The sequence below is a fragment of the Aspergillus pseudotamarii genome, assembly GCF_009193445.1.
Source record: "Aspergillus pseudotamarii strain CBS 117625 unplaced genomic scaffold BDV38scaffold_32, whole genome shotgun sequence".
Taxonomy (NCBI): domain Eukaryota; kingdom Fungi; phylum Ascomycota; class Eurotiomycetes; order Eurotiales; family Aspergillaceae; genus Aspergillus; species Aspergillus pseudotamarii.
The window spans coordinates 37654-56439 of record NW_022475046.1 but is presented as its reverse complement, the minus strand read 5'-3'; the positions used below and the strand labels follow the sequence as shown (position 1 = coordinate 56439).

The window sequence follows — 18786 nt, the reverse complement described above, 5'->3', positions numbered from 1 at the left end:
CGCTCGCTTGGCAATTCGGTTATAGAAAAAGCTACAGTTGGTTTCATTGATAGAATAATGCTTGGCTTCCAGAATGAGGACGCTATTTATACTCACCAGGAACCATGAATGAGTTGGGTTAAGCCAAAGAAAAAATAGTAGAGCCTGATGTTACTAGCGAAGTGACTGTCATAGGATTGTTGTGTCCAGTTGCTCTTTCCTTTTTACGTGACAGCCAATTCCTCATATTCAGAACCGTTCTCAATTTCCAAACCCACCTTTTGTTTCCTTGATAATAACCATCAGCCTCTTTGACATCCTTTCTGATATACACACTCATTTCCAGCAATGTCTTCCCCATCAGCTCCCATGGCAACCCACATCGACGAAGAGTCTACACTTCCCCCCAACAACCCCATCATCATCAGCACCGGTGAAGTCCTCTCTCTTCTGGGAGCCCTCATAACCCTGAAGCTTCTCCACGCTGTAGCATTCCTATTTCGCCTTGACAAAAGCCGGAAACGACCACTGAAAAGCCCAGTCGTTCGAGCTATTGTTCTCAGAGAGCAACTTATCATCAATATTTTCTTATCTGTCATGCCCGAGGGTGTCTTCCGCTCACCCACAATCCCGGATGCAATTGAGATAGCACATTTTCCATCAGTCGATGGCCCTGCAGATGAAAGCCGGACATCGTCTGACGTGCAGAGCCCTCTTATCCATGCCTCACCTTGTGTACCAACTGGATTTCGTCAGTGGCACTGCGGGTCAAGCCGCGGCGTGGAAGCTTTTTTTCCCAGCCATCAACTCCCAGAGTCAGCACATGCAGCAAGCGAAAGCAGCAGTGCACAACGGTTACTCTGCGCCAACGAAGATGAAGAACAGAGAAGTTTATCTGTCTCTCATATCGATTCTCCTAGTGTGAACCAGACAAGTGTATCTACTTTGAACCCAGAGTACGCTGCGCTCAGGGCTGAGAGACAGCGCTTGGGCCCTGCTAGTCGGCCGCGGTCTGTTGACTCTGTTGAGTTGCCTCTAATGAACGACTCGTGTGCAATCTTGATATTGGAAGAGGGGTCAAGGTCAGCTCGGCCAACGGAGGGTTATCCTGCAAGATTTTCTATCAGTGAAGGGTCGTATGGTAATTTGTCTATGACGCCACACTGTACAAGAAGTCGGAGTGTGACTTCCGTGCGGCCGTTTTCAGACCTTTGATATTGGATTATTCTTAGCGTTGCTTGAAGTATCTGAGTTGATGTTTTGGCTAAGCAGTCTTTTATTGTTAACCCAGTGACTGAATCGCTGGAGACGGACATGGGAGTTTGTTCATTCTACTAGTCTGTACATGCTGTTTTTTATATCCATAGCGCTCGTTTCAAAGACACTGTTCCTCATGAATTGTATGTTCGAGATGACCCATAGACTTGACGAATATCTTAGCACTCTCTAGCACACGCTGCCTACAATTGCCATTTACCTCCGTTCCCATGAAGCCACCACGGATATCGTCAAAATCCAAATCCTCGACGGCCTTCCAGATATTATGCACTTCATCTGGAGGCAGAGGTATCTATGTTTCCCAGTCAGCCAACAACAACAAGCAACATAAAAGAAAAGAAAAGACAAACCATATTAGGATAAGACCACATAAAAGTAAAGGACACAGTCCCAGGCAACCTGCCAACATGATAAATCCCACTCGGCACCACCCCAATCGAATCAGCAACCAACAACACCCTCAACGACCTCCACCACAGCACCGAACTCCCAGGAAAATGCCCCCCAGTCTTCACAGCCACCAAATCAGCATCCACCCCAGGAACCGGCAACCGTGACGAATCCCAAAGAACCTGCCTCTTCCCCGTGCGCACCACCCACTCTCTATCCTCCCGCGCCAAATAAACAGGACAGTCAAAGATCTCCGCCCAGTGAAGGTGCGTGGTGTAGAAGTGTGGATGCGAGATAACAATTCCTTTCAGACCGCCTAGCTCGTTGATCTTGGAGACGGTCTCATCATCGATGTAAGTGATGCAATCCCAGAGGAGATTACCGGTAGGCGTACGACATAGTAAGGCACGTTGGCCGATGGCCACTCTCGGGACGGTGTGAATGGAGATTAAATCCTTGTGGATTGAATCTGGGGTGAATTCGTTATGATATGTTTTGGTGTTTTGGAGAGTGCGGAGTGTTGTCCAGGATTGTCTTTGGCCGGAGGGTTAATATATTATAGTTAGTACTTGGTTTCCTCTTCTAGAAATATAATAAATATGTATCGATACTACAGGTGCCCCTCTCTCTTTTCCCTTTAGGATATACTTGAATCGAAGTTGTAGTTGTAGATAGAGGAAAGGGAAGGGAAAGGAAGGGGATATAGAATTTACCCAGTCGCAGGAATGAACTGTCTTGGATCGTCGCATATCTTACACGATGATTCGCATGTTGTGGGATACTGCGTTCCACAGGTCGAGCAGATGGCTAGATCTAATGAGTTGGACATTTTGAGATAATGTAGCTGGTTGTTAGGGGGTGTACTTGGGAGTTCTTGGGGATGAGGACGTTGTAGCGGTACTTTTGGGGAGCTTCTGTTAAGGTGCGGGGGAGGCGTCACATGTACCATGGTTAGAACTTATTGCAGGATTTACGTCATTCGTTCATCTTGTTACTAATGTATGTGTTTTCTGTGCTGTTTTATTTTGCTTGGAGGGGGTGCATTAGTGAGTAGGTGAGTTGGCTGGGATTTATGTGAAGGGTACTGTAGGGTAGGTAGGGCAAGGTAGGGTTATATTGCTAACCCATGTGCAGACATAACGATACTGATACTTTTACTATTATTTATCAACCCCAATTTATCTTTCTACTTTGATCTCATATTTTTCAAAGGGTGATAAGATATGTGAGATAATTACTTCCAGAAGTGATCTATGTACTGTACCAACCGTTCTCTAACGTTCTCCTCGTTAGGGCACGATTCTGAATCGGGAATTGAATCTAGTTAAAATGACTCATTCTCGTGTCACTCTGCATATGAAGTGTGCAGAATTTATACTGAAAATGACTGTTTTTGGGCCTCGATGTGGCCTGTGATCTATCTATTGAAAAGATCCATCATCGATTACGTGGTGGATGGTAGGTAGTTAGAAATTGGGCTCCCTTTAGTAGAAGTGTAAGGGCTGGAAAGATGGCGAGTATATTACCACTAACGATTAGCGTCCTGGAGGGGAGAGTATTCAGCTACTGAGCAAACACAGGCTATGTAATATCCAATTTACTATACTATCAGAAGCCTAGTATAGGTGGAGATGAGTACTCTTCTATATCTAACATAGACGTCACGAAAACCCAACCGTCTATTCGGTTGTGTGTAATATCAATAGATCTCACAGTACAATCTCCAATATAAGAAAATCAAAGACCACGAACAAAACCCGCCCCCAAATCCCAAAGAATCCCCCTCTACTGGCCCCCAATATGAGGGAAAAACCCAACATAATAATCCCGCTTACCCAACGGCACGCCCTCCTTCCTTAGAATCCCATACGCAGTAGTAAGATGGAAATAGATGTTCGGCAAAGCAACGCTATGAGCATACGCCGCAGCAGTCATCTCAACCGCCTTTTCGGGGCCCATCTTCGTCGTCGCGACAACGTCAGCATGTTGATTGACGACGTCCTTATCGGCCTCGTTAAATGCTTTCAACACCGTCTCAATGCGCTCGTAGCACTCGGCAAATGTCGTGGGACTGCCATCGAACATCACCGGCTCTCGACCGGTCAGTCTTGCGACCAGGTTCTCGGAGAACTGGGTCGCGATGCGGACTTGGTCGGTTAGTGGGTACATGTCCTCATGGAGACGGGCTGCGAGGAGAGTGTCGGCATTGGAGTGTTGCTCAGCTTGATGGAGGATGTGGGAGAGGGAGTTGAGGATGGCCTGGACTACCGGGATGGTTCCGTCGTAGAAGGTGTGAGCCATGGTTGGAGTGGGTGAATCGGAAGATTTATATACGAGACTTGTGTGGAAAATGGTGGATATTCGTTGGGTTGGATTCCAATGTAAGATGGATGGAGTTACTCGTATTTCTTTTATATTAGAAGATCTTACGGTCTATTACAATACAAGTTATGAAACACATCGAGGGGTCTTTTTGAATCTAGCTTATACGCCGTTAAAAGGTGGTTCTTGATACGTTTATATTTACATAAATAGCCTAGTTTTCCAATCTCAATCACCAACATGGCAAGATGACCGAGTGGTTAAGGTAAATTTGCACTTCCCTACAATGATCAAGCAACCAATCATCTAACAGTCCTATCAGGTGTATGACTCAAGCTACAGCTTGTCCTAGAACAACTAGGGTTACTTCATATGTCGCAAGACGCGTGGGTTCGAATCCCACTCTTGTCAATTCTTTTTTTTCTTCTCTCCTGCTTACTACTATCTTGACGGATACCTTATTGTTATTATCGAAACTGCTGACCCTCGCTACTCTATTCCTCTACTCAATCGGTACTTAACCGACGTACTACAATGGTCGATTCATCTCTTCTCTTCTCCAATCATTGCATTATACTCCCAACTATTCTAGGCTTCAACTGTTAGGCTATACGGCAAGTCACCCAGGCAAACAGCTGATGCTAGTACTTCGTTCTTTGTGTCATAGTCCAGCCGTTACTTTGGCTCGGTCCGGTCATAATTATGATCTCGGGTAGGATAGAACACCAGGGTGTGAGATATTCACTGTCAAGCGTCTCTAGTAATACGTATTGATGGAATCTATCGCTCAATTCAAGTTATTATTTCATCATACGAGCGATCCAATCGTCCCTCGCCTTAGCACCAGCTTTCAAAATAGCAGCTTCAGGAACCCCTAAATCCGATCCATGAAAAGCACTAGGCCAAACATGCAATCCAAACAGGCACCCAGAAGCGAGAAGACCCGATGCATATGCAATGCTCTTATCCCCAAATACCTCAGCCGAGCCAACATCAATATAAGCTTGGGGCAAATTGGACAGATCCTCAGTACGCCCAGGTACAGCGTAGATGCCAACACTCTCATCTCTCACTTCTTTTCTTCCAGGAGTACACTCCCAAGCCATTTCGCCAACCCCACGCGTCCATGGTAGCTGGTCACCGTACTGCGTCGCCGACACCGTCCCGTAACGATCATCCAACATGGGCGCGAGCAGCATCTGAGCGTGAACGCCAGGACCACCGCGGTCTCGTGCGAGGAGGGATGTCCCGGCTGTGAGACCGCCGCCCTGCTGATGAACCGACGGTGATTATGCGGCTGGGATCAATGCTCAGCAAGTCTGCATTTAGGCTGGTCCATTTCAGAGCTGCGTAGCAGTCTTCCACTCCGGCCGGGGCGGGGTTTTACAGTGCTAGTCGGTACTCTACTAGCGCACAGACTGCATCAAAATCGGGCACCCATGTGGCGGGAATAGTCGCTCCCGTGAAAACGGTTGCCCTTGATCATGCCTCCTGAGTGTAGGTAGATGGTGCATGGCCTTTTGCTGTTGTCTTTGCTAGTGGATGATTGGAGGATAGAAATTGGAATGTCCCCGCGAGGCCCCATATTGTTCGTTTCCTCGTGGGTGATGGACGGAGAGATAACTAATATCGAATCAACGGTGCTTGCGTTCTCTGCAAATTGTCGTGCAGCTGGAAGGCTTTCGCGTGTGAACATCCCCGAGAAGGGTAGGTTAGGGAGGGCTATTTCTAATTCTCGGTCGAGGGAAGTGGGGTTGAAGAATAATGCAAGATAAGGAGTGGGAGAAACAATGGAGTTGAGGTAAGTGGATTTGCTTTATCAACAGAGCTTCTCTTGTGAAGTACGTGATGAAACGAATTATATAGTTTATAGAGTACCTTCTCCTCGGAGCCAAATCCCCAAGGATTTGATTCCACCGACATTAGCCACTGCGATAGCCTATTCTAGTACCTTCATGCATGATGAAGTATTCCAAGAGAGTGACATGCAGGTGAATCATAATGACTGTCTGAGATCACCAGCGTGGTCAAGACGCTAAGCACATAGCGGGGGATGACAGTGAGTTGAGCCAATCCAAATGGCCCACATTTCGTTCTTTGTATAAGATTTAGGGTCAGTCATGTTAACGGGGTCACGGCCGAAACGTTGTACACGGGTCCGGGGGATAATTCTGTAGACTAATCCCGCATTAAGAAAAAATGGCTGACTTGATAAGTTAGATTAAGTGCAACGCCGTTTCAAGATTCTAAATCGCTTATCTATATATACATATGGTTTAGGGACGGTCTACAACTCAAGATTTCATAAAGTGTGAAATAGACATGACCTAAACTGAAGAACACATTCCTGGGCACCAATCAAATTATTCTATCCCTCTTAGCCTTGACATCAACTCGGGGCTGACTTCGACATGACCCGCTTCTAGCCTGTCTGATTGATGGTCTATATAACTATACATGGGGTGTGTTTGTTATATCCAACACACATAATAGATTCCAAGCCCTAATCTAATGCCAAGCAAGAATGGCAGGCTTGAAAAAAAAAAGAAGAAAAAAAGAAGTGACAAGAGTGGGATTCGAACCCACGCGTCTTGCGACATATGAAGGCACTCTATTTTCTAGAGCAAGCTATAGCTTGAGTCATACCTGATGAGGTAATGTTAGATTATTGGTCGATGGACTATGTAGATCACACAGTACTTACACCTTAACCACTCGGTCATCTTGCCGTGTTGATGACTAAGTCACTCAAATTAGGTTATCTATTCATAGATCTTCTCAATCTTGAAGATTGTAAAAAAGAATTGACAAGAGTGGGATTCGAACCCACGCGTCTTGCGACATATGAAGTAACCCTAGTTGTTCTAGGACAAGCTGTAGCTTGAGTCATACACCTGATAGGGACTGTTAGATGATTGGTTGTTTGATCATTGTAGGGAAGTGCAAATTTACCTTAACCACTCGGTCATCTTGCCGTATTGTTACTTTATCTTCCCTTTTTGCATTGAGATACAGTCCATGTTAACACACCAAGGAAGGACACTACAAGTAGCGACCACCTACCTCGTCTACGGCTATGAGAATGCTACTTATTCCTACAGGCTATTGCAGCCAAAGACTGAAGCTCTTAAGGCATTGTTCAAATTCCTGCGACCCTCAAAGATTCCCTCTAAATTGTTGTAGCTATAAACGCTTACCTGGAGCCTCTCAAATATCCTCTAAATCCTAGAAAACCTATGGGTAAGTACAGTGAAGGTATCGATGGATTATCCTTGACAGCCGAAAAATCATCCCTCGAAGCCCATTGTTGGCGAATTTACCAAGATATACCACCTCTCTTTGTTTATGTGAAAGCCAACCGCCTCGTATATATTTAGAAACCGCATTCACTCTCATACAGTCTTACCTACCAATAATGAAGATTATATCTCCGCTTCTCACGTTCACCTGGTTCTCATCCACCGGCCAGCACACTATCTCCAGCCCATATGGCCGACCTGTATCTGTCTCCCTACGCTTGAAGATATCGAGGTTAATCATTCACTGCACTTGAATGTCACTGGCAAGTGATCCCATCTTTGAAATAGCATCGAGTATCACATCTGCCATCTTTTGGGAGTTCATCCTAGAACTGCAAGTATGGCAACCCGATTGGAAGAGGGTAATGGTGTGAATAAGGAAACATATGAGCCGGATAATCATATACCTCCCCAAGACCGGTTCATCTCAGTCCAGCGACAGGAGTGTCAAGGGAAAATTGTAACCCTCTCCCTCTCCCCCATAGACACCAAGTCTTGCTCTAATGCACAACTCAAGTTGAGAATATCCATAGAATCAACCGAAGTCCCAAACGAGCCACTGGCTTCCTTACCATCCGAAACCTCTCTCTCGCACGACACGCGAGCATTGCTACGTGACATCAAACTCGTGATGCGCAGACGGGCAGTCGCTACCCCCAGGGTTTTGAAGAATCTCACTCGAGCCCCAGATCTTTTGAGTCTATTCGAAGCCCTCCCTTATTGTGGCTACTCATTCACAAATGGGGCCTGGAGACACGCCCTTGTAGCCTTTGGCACTGACCCAAGACAGGGCCCTGAATATAGGATGTATCAAACTTACGAATTTCCCTATACATATGACCCCATAATCGCAGAGCCTTCTTTTACATCGCCCCCAACCGTCGAAATATCGTTCCCAAGAGTGGTTCGCACTAACCATGGCAACAACTCTCATACCTTTGACGGAAACTTACTATTTACTGATGACAACGTTTGGCAGTATTGTGACATTTCTGATGATCAACTTCATCGAATTTGGTCGACAGCCACAGTTCGCCATTCTTTCTGTCCTCAAAATGGATTTTTCTATAATGGCACGAATGCAAAGCTATGGGAAATCATGACTGACAAAGTTATGACCATACGAGATGGAGAGGAGCTTGCAGCGGACGATTATGAGTGTCTATTGGACATCCCGGACAACTACAAATGTGGTTCTCCTGGCAAAGATCGCAAGAGATATGGCCAGGGCTTCGGGCAAAACTACACGCGCAAGCAGGCCTTCATGAGATCTTTAATTCTGAAACAGGCACAATCCCTATGAAATACGTTTATCCACCATTTCTAGTTGAAATGTCTTGTAAATCATGCAATAGCACCAGATCCATTTCTAAGGTGATAGCTGAGTTTCCTTATTGAACTTAGATCTCAATATTCATTGTCAAGTGAATCATATTTGACTGCTAAGTGAATTGTCTCTGAGGGAATTCAGTTGACTAGTTCTACCTTTCAAACATAGACTCTCATTGTCCCCAACGCCAGCACCGCTTATTTCCTTATTAATTTTTTACTTTTAAACTCCCCAACCCTGCGGTAAATCGTCGTTTCCTCATATCTCCAGTTTTTACTCAAGGATATGCCAATCATAGGAACATAAGACAGTCAAGCTAGGCAGCCATGACATCCATTGCCCACAAGAATCATACCACTGAACAGAATCAACAACCCATGGAAAACAGCACAGATAGTAGGCTGGATTCATCGTGCAAGTCGAGTCAGGGCTGGGGGCGTTCGCGAGTTCGACCGGGCTACCAGGACGGCACCCCTGCATTAGTTGAGCCCCTCACAGAGGAACAACACCGATCGCTCAAGTGCATAGGTAGCCAGAGAGCTGCAAACAGGATGGTTCGGCCAAGACGTTTCACATATACACGAGAAACGAAGCTTCTCGCGATCCGTTATTGCCGGGAGGCCAGGTCGCTAAACCTTGAAACATCGAGATGCTATCCAATTACCACGGAAGTAGCGTCTCGAAAGCTTTTTCTCAATGAAACGATGTTGAGACGGTGGATGAGAGAAGAGGACCAGCTAGCCGCCATGCCTCCTGGATCTAAAAGAGCCGACAGACGTACTCGGGTTCAGGCAAAGACACTAGCAGGACCACAAGAAGGTACAAGGGAGACAGTACCTGGTGATGAGGTTCCATTCGTAGATGGGAGCTCCGGCACCAATCACAAATTTTCATATTACCTGCAGCTAAGCCCAAGGCAGCTGAGGGATACGTTGAGTTTAACAGCATCTGATCATAGGGTACGTCTGCAACCTCCTTAAGAATTGACATCAGTTGTTCAATGTTTCGTCTAGCTCCATACGTTCCAACACCCCGTTCCCTTTGTTGGCATTGAAGGGGGGAGAGTGGGGAAGCTGTATACATTTCAAGATGCATATAACTTCTTACATTGCCAGGACATCCTTCCCCACCCAGGCCATCCTCTTCCCCCACCTACCGTGCCTGGCTTACAATCAAACGAGCGACCTTCGCTGAATATCAACGCTGAGAGTACATACACGAGTAAAGCAGGTGAAAGGAAGGGTTCTACCCTTAGAGTTGTCGATGTTAATAAGCAACTTTACGAACTTGCTCCCGAATTTGATATACGAGCGCCAAGTGGTGGTTACACGGGCTCCTATGCATCAATTAGACCCTGTTATGATGCAGTTAAGTACTGTGTTGCATTAATTTGCCAAAGCATAACCACTTCAAGTAATAAGGTGAGTACAAAATCACGAGATTGAAAGTCTTCTATGAGCCATGATTTGCATTTGACACTGAATCGGTTAGGTGACTTCAGCCCTCCCTGTGCGCATTGAGCTGGACTATGATCGTCCATATCCCGGAGCCCCGGCTCAGTGGGCTGTACTTCTCTCTTTCGGCGACGAAGAGCTACTATTGCCCTTGGCATTGTCGTTGTGGGGTCCTCAGACCATGAATGCATCTAGGCCAAACATCTTATACCTTCAAGGATGGACAATTGATCATGGGATCCGAAAATCTCCACGAGAATTCAAAGTAAAAGAGTACTACAAGAATATCGAAAGACTCTTCGAGGTGTTCAAGCATAGTACTGTGCTTCACGTGATGGACGTTGAACCGCTCTTCTTACGGGCTGAAGAACGCTGGCGCCCACGGAGATATACCTGCACATGGACACTTTATGCGACTCCAATCCATGCGAACTATGCGTGCTCTAGGTTCTACAGTCCTATCCAAGGGAGATTTATGGATATTGAACTACTAGTGGACAACATTCACCGGTGGGGCTCGCGGGTTGTTTTTAAGAAGGATACCACCCGAAAGCCTTTTCAGCTTCTGAGGCTAAGAGACTTTACATTACATCGGCCTACACCGCAACCGTGCGACCACCTCTACTCTCTGACAGAGAAGCTAGTCGAGGGTGTGAGGCCACAGGGCTTAAAGGAACCCTATTCTGATGGAATGGAAGATCTCACCACCAGTAAAATGGTGAAAGACGGAGAAGACATGTCTACTACGTCATATACTATGCCTCAATCACGGGAGCCTGGCAGAGGGATTGATGGTGCCCATGATGTGACAGATTCCATCGCTGAACCGGAGGATTTTGCTGATGCTACCGATGCAGAAGCGGTGGACGAGGACATACAACATAGTAATAGAGGGCATATGAAGAAAAGGCGTCTGAACCAGCGGTCTTCAATGCAACGTGCAGTCCTCAAAAATTATTCATTGGTTGATTGCGAGAAAAAATGCTTGATCCTAACTTGTCCATTACCACAGGAACTATACTCTGGGTATTGCCAGCACCACTCATCGAGGATCATCCAATATGTGTCGTCATTGAAGGCTATGGGTGCTGAACTTCCAATGCCACAATGGGAGTTGAAACTTACGGATGGTGCAACGACTGATGTCAAAGCTCTCTGGACAAGTTATCACTGGTGTCCTCATAATACCTGGGTCATCGACTTTGAGTACATCACTCTGGGTAGAGGGATGTCTCCGATACCACTCCAGCTTGCTATTCGGCAGCTTGACGGCAAACTACTGTTTGCAGAGAATGTTCACTATGGCCTATCTCTTGAAAATTTCCTTGTCAAATTAAACAGTTGGGAAATTACGGACAGACACGTACAACTTCTATTTACACGTTGCTATGGTGACATCATGACGAATGGATTGAGGCCAGATGAGATCCAGGACGAAATAGTCCATAAGCTGAACTACAGTGCAGAAAGAATTAGTATCATTTCATGGTACAGTCAGCAGGATATGCAATGCTTCCAAAGGTTGCTCTCAGGAAGTCGAGAGCTAATAGTTCCTAAAGAAAGCCACCATTTATGCTCAAGCTTTCAGAACATTGACGTGGGAAGACTGCTGAAGAAGCTTCTCCCTAGGGCCTGGCCCTCTCTGTCTTTGTCCGTGGTGCACAGAAGCCTTCTTGCAAGGCACGGAAGATCCGGAGACAAGGGTGAGTATCACACTGCAGCTTACGACACAGAGGCCGTTACAGATATATTCAAAGAGATAACAACATTAATAGAAGGATTCAGCTTCTAGAGAAATAGAACACCTTCGATATAACTGTTCCTCTCATCTAGATAAATACAATCAACTACATGTCTGAGACGATTTCACGTTCGATTCGTGTAGGAGGATTCATATTACGTATTGTAGGGAGAGACAATCAAGGTTATAATAATGTAATATAGCCGGTGCCGTGTTTATTGTTGTATAGTAAACGAAGCAATCCCAGACATGGATTGCGGTAGGGCAGGATACATCTATTTCAGGTGGTAAGCCGCTTTGGGGATTTGCTCAAGAAGCCATTTTCATGGCGCACACGAAGGCCGCAGAGGGCAGTTACACATGCTGCTTCAAGTACATAGACAAGCCCATACAAGATTCCTAGATGTTCACAAAGGGCCTAAGTGCCTATACGAAACAAAGAATCAGCAACATATGACAGCTTCCAGCTTCATAGCCGTGTATGGATAATATATTAGTACAGCTAGGGAATAGGTAGAGATAGCCTAGTCAAATTTCCCAACAACTGAGTATAGATGCTCTTCAGTATTTCGGAAATCTCCGCATTTCAAAACCTTATCAATCTTATCTCCGCCATTTAGTCGAACCACACCACATCAAAACAACCTCTTGAACCTCCACTCCAACGTGCCCCCTCCCCCCAATTCGAATGTTCACCCCGCGGTTCCTCCCGCAACTCGGACGCATCATGGCCTCGGTTCAAAATTACACACTTCGCCAGCGACGATTTGCTCCTCTTAGCCCAGAGAGGAAAGGAACATCAAGTGCCCCACCGTTGAAGGGGATCGTTTTCGACGTGGACGGAACATTATGGTACTTGATACTTTCTATGAACCATGTTTCGGTAGCTCGCTCGGATGACTGATTGATCAACTAATATGTAAACAGTCTTCCTCAAAACCACATGTTTGTCAAGATGCGGTATGCGACTGATATCCGATATCGTTTTACATCCTACGTTGATGTGTAATAAATGTTCTACAGAGATTCTCTTGGGATCCTCAACAGCGACATCGACATCTTGCACCATATTAGCAGTCTCCCAACCCCCGAGCAACAGCTTGAAGCCGCAGATAAGATCAAGGCCGTCGAGCGAGAGGCCATGCAAACCCAGGAGCCTCAGCCGGGACTGGTGGAGCTCATGGATTATCTCCACGAACGGGGAGTCAAGAGGGCACTTTGTACACGGAATTTTGAGTAAGTCGCTTTACCCAAACCTATTCCCCTTCCCTCCTCAAAGACTAGATGTAAGGGAGTAGAGTGAACGGTAAAGGTTAAATACTATTATGGCAGAACACCAGTACGGCATCTTCTAGATAATCATCTTCCTGCTCACGTGTTTCTGCCAATCATTACAAGAGAGACCCCGGGGTTATTGCCTAAGCCGGATCCAGCGGGGATTTTGCATATTGCTAACGAATGGGGACTGGATAGTCGAGGAGAGAATTTAATCATGGTAGGTTTTTGTTTGCATTCCAGGTCATTTTCTCTTCTCTGAGAACTGATATGATGCTAGGTTGGTGACAGTATCGATGATATGACTGCTGGCCATACAGCAGGCGCTGCGACTGTCTTGCTCTTGAACGACCACAACGTTCATCTCAAGGAGCATCCCCATACGGATCTGTGCATTGAGCGGTTAGATGAGCTCATCGGCATCCTAGATGGAGGTTTTGTCGGAAACCGTGTTGGCAACAAGGTTCCTACTAGTGACTAGTGGGTTGGCTTATACTACATCCCCGTCACCGATGCCTGGCAGCCACCGGTATGCCTAAATTCAAGATTAGACAAATAGTCCGAACCCTCTTAGCTCATGTAATTCCACGTGGCATGCTGCTGTTCATTGCCACGGCCCGTGGGGCTGTTCGTATCCGTCCTGGATCATGTACAGACGCAGTTGCCTCAGTAGATGAAGACCTGACCAAAAGGTCAGGCACAAGGCTGTGGATGCATCAAATGGCATTGAAGCGCATCACAAGTGCCATCAACATAGTAAATATGTATGTTAGCCAATGGTATCATGTATACACCAAGTTGCTATAGGCACCAAGCGTAAGTGGAAGGTCGCAGTATGTACAACCAGCCGAGCAACCACCTGTGTTGGATTAGTTATTCATAGATCAGAGTCTGTACTTATCCCAAGCCTTTTTAGCGGCACTCGGCATTGGGCGATAAGCGTCGCCATTACCCCCTCGTTTGTTACCATTGCCACGTCCGCCACGCCCCCGACCACCGCCTCTTCCTCCACGAGGAGGCGGTCTAGACTGGCCTCGTGGGGGCGAACGAGGTGCAGGTTGCCAGCTATCCTTGCCTCTTCCGCGGCGAGGGTTGGGGGACAAAGAGCGTTGGCGTCCGTTGCCTGAATGGAAATCCTGACGATCTCTATAAAACTGACGAGAATCCATATCTGGACCTCGCGAGCCGGCCGGCGCTAGGTTCTTGTTCTTCCCAATTCCACTACCGATCCGGATATTGCCGCGGTTTCCACCACGACCGACGGGCCGTCGTCTGGTCATCAAGTCATCGCTGTCATCCGGGGAGGAGTGTGCATCCGCACGGCCCCTAATTTTCATTCCACCTCGACCTCTAGACGAAGGTCCTCCGCTCCTACCGTTGACTACGGAATTGATATTCGTGACCATATTCGGATCAATCCCTCTTAACGTCCAGGACGAAGATTTCAAAGGCTGTGGAAGAGATGGGCAGTCACCGACCAAATGATGGCTACTGGTACAATGAGAGCAAGATATGGATACAAGCACGGGCCCGGCCGGCGGCTCTTGCCGATGAGCTTTCCACATGAAATCACACTCGAGCTCCAAATGAGCCGAAGATCCGCACAGATCACAGGGAATCTCAGATGCGGAGCCTTTCAGGAGCGAAGGGCAATTTCGCTGATCGTGGCCACGCTCTCGGCACTTCTGACATCTTCTCCACGAAGGACAGAAACTGCTCTGATGCTGATCCCAAGCACCGCAATGCACACACTATTTAAGCAATCAGTACCTACTATCTCCGATGCAATGTAACAAACCCTTCTGACGAAGCGGGTTGGCAAGTTTCAGAACGCACCTCTTTGTATGGACACACTTCAGCAAGATGGCCCTCCCGCATGCATTCAGTGCAGGCTACTGGTAATTGCAAGTTTATGTCATTAATCTCTCGATCGTAGAAGATATACTTCGCCTGGGCTTCCATATCTTCACGCTTAAGATCAGCAAGTGTCTCGGGATTAGTGGGGTATTTTTGGGCGAAGAAGCGGAATGCTGCCTCCTTCGACGTCGTCGGAGAACCATCTGCGGCCCCGTCAAAGGCGTGTCCATTGGTAATACTTTGAGAAACCGGAAGAGACTCTGGATCGTAATCATCGTCGTGCAGCGACAGCCCCCCATTTTGTTTCTGGTTAGCACTCTGTGTCTGACCACGGGAATTGATATTCAATAGTATCGAGTCATCGGCCTCTGAATCCAGAGACGAGTCATCGGAGTCCCCTGATAGATGCATTCGACTGGAGTCAGATGAATCATCTTCCTGTACTTCTCCTTCTTCAGAAGCACCATCACTGTTGGTCTGTGACACATTGTCGTTGGCGCCGCCAGTCGAAACAGATTCGCTGCGACTGCGCCAGTATTTATCATTGACCGCATCAAACCGAGAATCCTGTTGGCCCTCATTTGCCTTGGTTCCCCGTTTGTTCAATGAAGTCCTGATGGTACTTTTACTGGCCTTATTCCAATTAGGAGCCACTGCGGGTTGGGGCCCAGCCTGGGAAGAAGCCTCGTTTCCATCATCCGAGGAATTGGATTCATCGTCGCTACCTGAGGAGCCAGAGCTCGACGTACTATCCGGGTCGACCTCCAATGTATTTGCGCTGAAGGTGGCACCTTGAGGGACAAAGTCGCGTGCATCTGTAGGCCCCACCTTTCCATTTCTTCGTTGTCTTTTCTTGGGGTGCGAATTGCTGCTGTCTATGGAGCTCTGTCGCGAGCCATTGGTGCTAGTGGCGCGATTGCGTTGCGCACCAACTGAGGCTGTTCTAGAATCGTTATTATCGTCACCTGGTGAGTCAGGCATACTGTGATCATGAGCTAAAGGATAGAAAAGGTTACTCCGGAGTGCTAGGAAACGCGTGAAATGGGGAAGGATTCTCTGGTGTGGAGTGTTAGTTTCTTAAAATTTACGGTGGTTGATAGTGACCATCGGTGCAGTGTCGGATAGAAGAACTTCCGCCCGGCAGTACATGGTGCATGTTTAGTACTCGCGTAGCTACTAGTTTTATCACTCTTGTACTTGTGTATGGAGAATATCCAACACTATCGGCAATATCAAGAGTCTATCGATCCCATAGGGTGTGGTGGTGTTAATATCCGTATATAAAGAAAAAAAATAAATATAACGTTTCATCAAGGAAAACCATTATGAACAGTTCAGCTGCTGGTTGACATACAGATTGCTTGTCTAGAACAAACCGGTGTACGCAAGTTGCAGATATTAAACTACTACAAAGTCTCGATCATTCTATAAATATTTAGTGAGAAGAAAGATAGATCAAAACTAACTTATTCATTTGTTCTACGGTTGCTTCTGGACCGTTTCGGACTATTATTAGTAGGGGTTTATTCCGTACCTTACCTTAGTATTGGTATTATTGTTGTCTTTTATTCCCTTTTGCCCCCTCTTTGTTCGGACATTGAATATCCTACTTTTATATATCTTTATATCCCCCAACTCTTTTCAATTTTTATTCTTGGTGTTTGCTCTTGTATTGAGTCTCTTCAACAGGAGCCTACCCTTGTGTTCATGAATCCCTAAATATAATTGCCGCGGCTTTTGGTTACAACAACATTTTTTTTTGTGACACTGAATTTACGTTTTGCCTAAAAATACCCCCAAATTCATCCATCCATTTTTTGCCCCCCTCGGATTGGTGAACATCCCGTGACCCAAACAGCTGCCGATCATCCAATCTGACGGTCGGAAGTGAACTGAAGGACGGATCAGATCCTCTGCTACTTCTGCATTAGCAAACAACCTACTTACGTATTAGCTACAGGTGTGATTCCACCAGATCTGGGACTGTCTTGGCCGCTCTTTTTTCCGATCCTCTCCCAATCCTCCTCTTCGTCTTCTTTTCCCCCATCACCTTTCCTCGATCCCACGGTCTACCCCCGTTCAATACCGCCAAAGTGTCTTCCCTCGCAGTTCCCCGTACCATTTCCTTCCCCCCGGGGGTGGATACTCAACCGCAACGATTGAGTCCGGATTCCAGCATGTCCCAGAATAAGGGTGGACGGAGGAGACGGTCAAGCAGCATCATTTATCAGGAGCCACCGGAATCCATTGAGCGCACCAGCGACCAGGCCGCCTTGCCCAATCTAAATGCGAACTGGGTCAATGCAAAGGGTGAGTGCATCGACATGTCCTCCATGCATATTGTGGTGTCCGGGGAGCTAACCGGAGACTGCTCATGACAGGTGCCTGGACCATTCATTTCGTTTTAATTGTTGCCTTGAAGATCTTCTACGACATCATTCCCGGGGTCTCGCAGGAAACCTCATGGACCCTGACCAATATCAGCTACATGTTCGGCTCGTTTCTTATGTTCCATTGGGTGCGGGGCATCCCTTTCGAATTCAACGCGGGTGCCTATGATAATCTCAACATGTGGGAGCAAATTGATAACGGAGATCAATACACCCCGACGAAGAAGTTCTTGCTATGCGTGCCGATCTGTCTTTTCCTTCTCAGCACGCATTATACCCATTACGACTTGACGTATTTCACCATCAACTTCCTAGCTACTCTGGGAGTGGTCATCCCGAAGCTTCCATTTGTACGTACCCCTTGGCCCGACAATATCTATACCCATGTCTTACTAACTTGGCCACAGTCCCACCGACTGCGGATAGGTCTCTTCTCTCCCGAACCAGAGGAGTAGATATTTCTGTTCTCTTCCTTCTCTATTTGCTTTGTCTTTTCTTTTTTTTCTTGATAATATTCTCCACTTGGCACCCAATATCCTTCCTTTCTCTGTCTTGTAATAATTGTTTCATGGTTCAGGGGCTATCCCCCCGGACCTGAAATTGGCCGGAACTCTGCTATTCTACCCTGTCGAATACTTTTGTTTGCTGGAAAGCGGGATGGAGTGGTAGCATGGAGTACAGGAGGCACCAAAAGTGAAAAGGGACAAAAGAACCAAAAATGTCGAAAAAAAATAATAGAATATGGGGTCGCGGAAATCTTTTGATAGAAGACAGGAACCAGCTGTTCTGGCTCTTGAAACCACGTGTCTAGACTAAGGGTATTTGCTGTTTGCATCTTACGGTGTATATGGGGTTAAATCTATGAAACATACTCCTGGTAACTGGCCTCACAGCCTACACATTCTACCACTTGCACCCGTACGCAACAGCTTGGTCAGAATGGGCTTTACGTAAGACTAGTCTTTGCACGATTTTTGAGACTGATGTCTTGGCTTATGCCATTTTGGGCGGATATTACATCTACTGCATTAGGGTTAATCTAGATCATGCAGCTCTGTTGGGTCACATGAGGGATAGAGCAATCAACCCTATATTGGATACTAATTGGGTTTGTACAGGAACCTCGGCTTGTGGTTACGGAGGTTCGTCTGCCTAGAAGTGGTACGTTAGAGATGGTTTTAGATTACCATAGCGTCTTCGGCGATACTACAAACACCTATCTACGGTTTCGATTAGGGGCCACCTATATTGATTACGGGTTGGGAATTTTTTTTTTAGTTAGCTGGACATACGTATGTAGACCGGGGCTCATCTTCGGGCTGTGGGGTTGATGGGCGGGACTGGGCCTCGTTATGTACGGAGTATGGCGTGTACAGGTCTGTATGAAATATTGGGGTTATTGTTGGTAATTACACGACTGTGCTGTGTCGGGTAGTACAGGTAAGGGGGATCACCAAACTATATACGGTGA

At 46.6% G+C, this 18786-nt stretch overlaps 11 protein-coding genes across 11 annotated transcripts; 6 read left to right on the top strand and 5 right to left on the bottom strand.

Moving 5' to 3' along the window:
- Window positions 1-122: 122 nt before the first annotated feature.
- On the top strand, window positions 123-1274 carry BDV38DRAFT_107293 (uncharacterized protein). Its single transcript, XM_032050919.1, has one exon. It carries the CDS (start codon window positions 328-330, stop codon window positions 1192-1194), a length of 867 nt encoding a protein of 288 aa, XP_031912753.1. The 5' UTR covers window positions 123-327; the 3' UTR covers window positions 1195-1274.
- BDV38DRAFT_107330 (putative metallo-beta-lactamase domain protein) lies at window positions 1275-2492 on the bottom strand. Its single transcript, XM_032050920.1, has 3 exons — window positions 2361-2492; window positions 1608-2181; window positions 1275-1549 (listed from the first exon to the last, which is right to left on the bottom strand). The coding sequence occupies exons 1-3, from the start codon at window positions 2474-2476 to the stop codon at window positions 1355-1357; spliced, it is 885 nt and encodes a 294-aa protein (XP_031912752.1). The 5' UTR covers window positions 2477-2492; the 3' UTR covers window positions 1275-1354.
- Window positions 2493-3207: 715 nt separating this feature from the next.
- Window positions 3208-4011, bottom strand: BDV38DRAFT_248904 (DUF1993 domain-containing protein). Its single transcript, XM_032054765.1, has one exon. It carries the CDS (start codon window positions 3946-3948, stop codon window positions 3433-3435), a length of 516 nt encoding a protein of 171 aa, XP_031912751.1. The 5' UTR covers window positions 3949-4011; the 3' UTR covers window positions 3208-3432.
- A 381-nt stretch (window positions 4012-4392) lies between these two features.
- Window positions 4393-5868, bottom strand: BDV38DRAFT_248903 (uncharacterized protein). Its single transcript, XM_032054764.1, has one exon. It carries the CDS (start codon window positions 5166-5168, stop codon window positions 4770-4772), a length of 399 nt encoding a protein of 132 aa, XP_031912750.1. The 5' UTR covers window positions 5169-5868; the 3' UTR covers window positions 4393-4769.
- A 2031-nt stretch (window positions 5869-7899) lies between these two features.
- Window positions 7900-8571, top strand: BDV38DRAFT_293699 (uncharacterized protein; the record flags this gene model as incomplete). The annotated part of the gene is made up of 1 exon (XM_032062306.1): window positions 7900-8571. One exon carries the CDS (start codon window positions 7900-7902, stop codon window positions 8569-8571), a length of 672 nt encoding a protein of 223 aa, XP_031912749.1.
- A 353-nt stretch (window positions 8572-8924) lies between these two features.
- BDV38DRAFT_293698 (uncharacterized protein) lies at window positions 8925-11844 on the top strand (the record flags this gene model as incomplete). The annotated part of the gene is made up of 3 exons (XM_032062305.1): window positions 8925-9557; window positions 9612-10019; window positions 10090-11844. 3 exons carry the CDS (start codon window positions 8925-8927, stop codon window positions 11842-11844), a joined length of 2796 nt encoding a protein of 931 aa, XP_031912748.1.
- A 676-nt stretch (window positions 11845-12520) lies between these two features.
- On the top strand, window positions 12521-13549 carry BDV38DRAFT_283633 (putative haloacid dehalogenase-like hydrolase; the record flags this gene model as incomplete). The annotated part of the gene is made up of 5 exons (XM_032060074.1): window positions 12521-12645; window positions 12721-12753; window positions 12817-13029; window positions 13267-13288; window positions 13349-13549. 5 exons carry the CDS (start codon window positions 12521-12523, stop codon window positions 13547-13549), a joined length of 594 nt encoding a protein of 197 aa, XP_031912747.1.
- Window positions 13550-13913: 364 nt separating this feature from the next.
- Window positions 13914-16049, bottom strand: BDV38DRAFT_107243 (zinc knuckle domain protein). Its single transcript, XM_032050918.1, has 2 exons — window positions 14905-16049; window positions 13914-14819 (listed from the first exon to the last, which is right to left on the bottom strand). The coding sequence occupies exons 1-2, from the start codon at window positions 15904-15906 to the stop codon at window positions 13953-13955; spliced, it is 1869 nt and encodes a 622-aa protein (XP_031912746.1). The 5' UTR covers window positions 15907-16049; the 3' UTR covers window positions 13914-13952.
- A 405-nt stretch (window positions 16050-16454) lies between these two features.
- Window positions 16455-18180, top strand: BDV38DRAFT_248896 (ORMDL family protein). The gene is made up of 3 exons (XM_032054763.1): window positions 16455-17235; window positions 17307-17665; window positions 17723-18180. The coding sequence occupies exons 1-3, from the start codon at window positions 17103-17105 to the stop codon at window positions 17768-17770; spliced, it is 540 nt and encodes a 179-aa protein (XP_031912745.1). The 5' UTR covers window positions 16455-17102; the 3' UTR covers window positions 17771-18180.
- BDV38DRAFT_107216 (uncharacterized protein) lies at window positions 17834-18319 on the bottom strand. The gene has a single exon (XM_032050917.1). It carries the CDS (start codon window positions 18148-18150, stop codon window positions 17896-17898), a length of 255 nt encoding a protein of 84 aa, XP_031912744.1. The 5' UTR covers window positions 18151-18319; the 3' UTR covers window positions 17834-17895.
- BDV38DRAFT_248895 (uncharacterized protein) lies at window positions 18181-18692 on the top strand. The gene has a single exon (XM_032054762.1). It carries the CDS (start codon window positions 18488-18490, stop codon window positions 18644-18646), a length of 159 nt encoding a protein of 52 aa, XP_031912743.1. The 5' UTR covers window positions 18181-18487; the 3' UTR covers window positions 18647-18692.
- The last annotated feature ends 94 nt before the right edge of the window (window positions 18693-18786 follow it).

Excerpts from the sequence above, each read along its gene's own strand:
- BDV38DRAFT_107293 (XM_032050919.1), top strand. The coding sequence starts at position 328 with ATGTCTTCCCCATCAGCTCCCATGGCAACCCACATCGACGAAGAGTCT.
- BDV38DRAFT_107330 (XM_032050920.1), bottom strand. The coding sequence starts at position 2,476 with ATGTCCAACTCATTAGATCTAGCCATCTGCTCGACCTGTGGAACGCAG. Across the intron at positions 2,182-2,360 it reads CAGTTCATTCCTGCGACTGG|ACAATCCTGGACAACACTCC; the intron begins GTAAATTCTATA and ends CTCCGGCCAAAG. Across the intron at positions 1,550-1,607 it reads TGTGGTCTTATCCTAATATG|ATACCTCTGCCTCCAGATGA; the intron begins GTTTGTCTTTTC and ends TGGGAAACATAG.
- BDV38DRAFT_248904 (XM_032054765.1), bottom strand. The coding sequence starts at position 3,948 with ATGGCTCACACCTTCTACGACGGAACCATCCCGGTAGTCCAGGCCATC.
- BDV38DRAFT_248903 (XM_032054764.1), bottom strand. The coding sequence starts at position 5,168 with ATGCTGCTCGCGCCCATGTTGGATGATCGTTACGGGACGGTGTCGGCG.
- BDV38DRAFT_107243 (XM_032050918.1), bottom strand. The coding sequence starts at position 15,906 with ATGCCTGACTCACCAGGTGACGATAATAACGATTCTAGAACAGCCTCA. Across the intron at positions 14,820-14,904 it reads AAGTGTGTCCATACAAAGAG|TGTGTGCATTGCGGTGCTTG; the intron begins GTGCGTTCTGAA and ends TTGCTTAAATAG.
- BDV38DRAFT_248896 (XM_032054763.1), top strand. The coding sequence starts at position 17,103 with ATGTCCCAGAATAAGGGTGGACGGAGGAGACGGTCAAGCAGCATCATT. Across the intron at positions 17,236-17,306 it reads GAACTGGGTCAATGCAAAGG|GTGCCTGGACCATTCATTTC; the intron begins GTGAGTGCATCG and ends TGCTCATGACAG. Across the intron at positions 17,666-17,722 it reads TCATCCCGAAGCTTCCATTT|TCCCACCGACTGCGGATAGG; the intron begins GTACGTACCCCT and ends ACTTGGCCACAG.
- BDV38DRAFT_107216 (XM_032050917.1), bottom strand. The coding sequence starts at position 18,150 with ATGCAAACAGCAAATACCCTTAGTCTAGACACGTGGTTTCAAGAGCCA.
- BDV38DRAFT_248895 (XM_032054762.1), top strand. The coding sequence starts at position 18,488 with ATGGTTTTAGATTACCATAGCGTCTTCGGCGATACTACAAACACCTAT.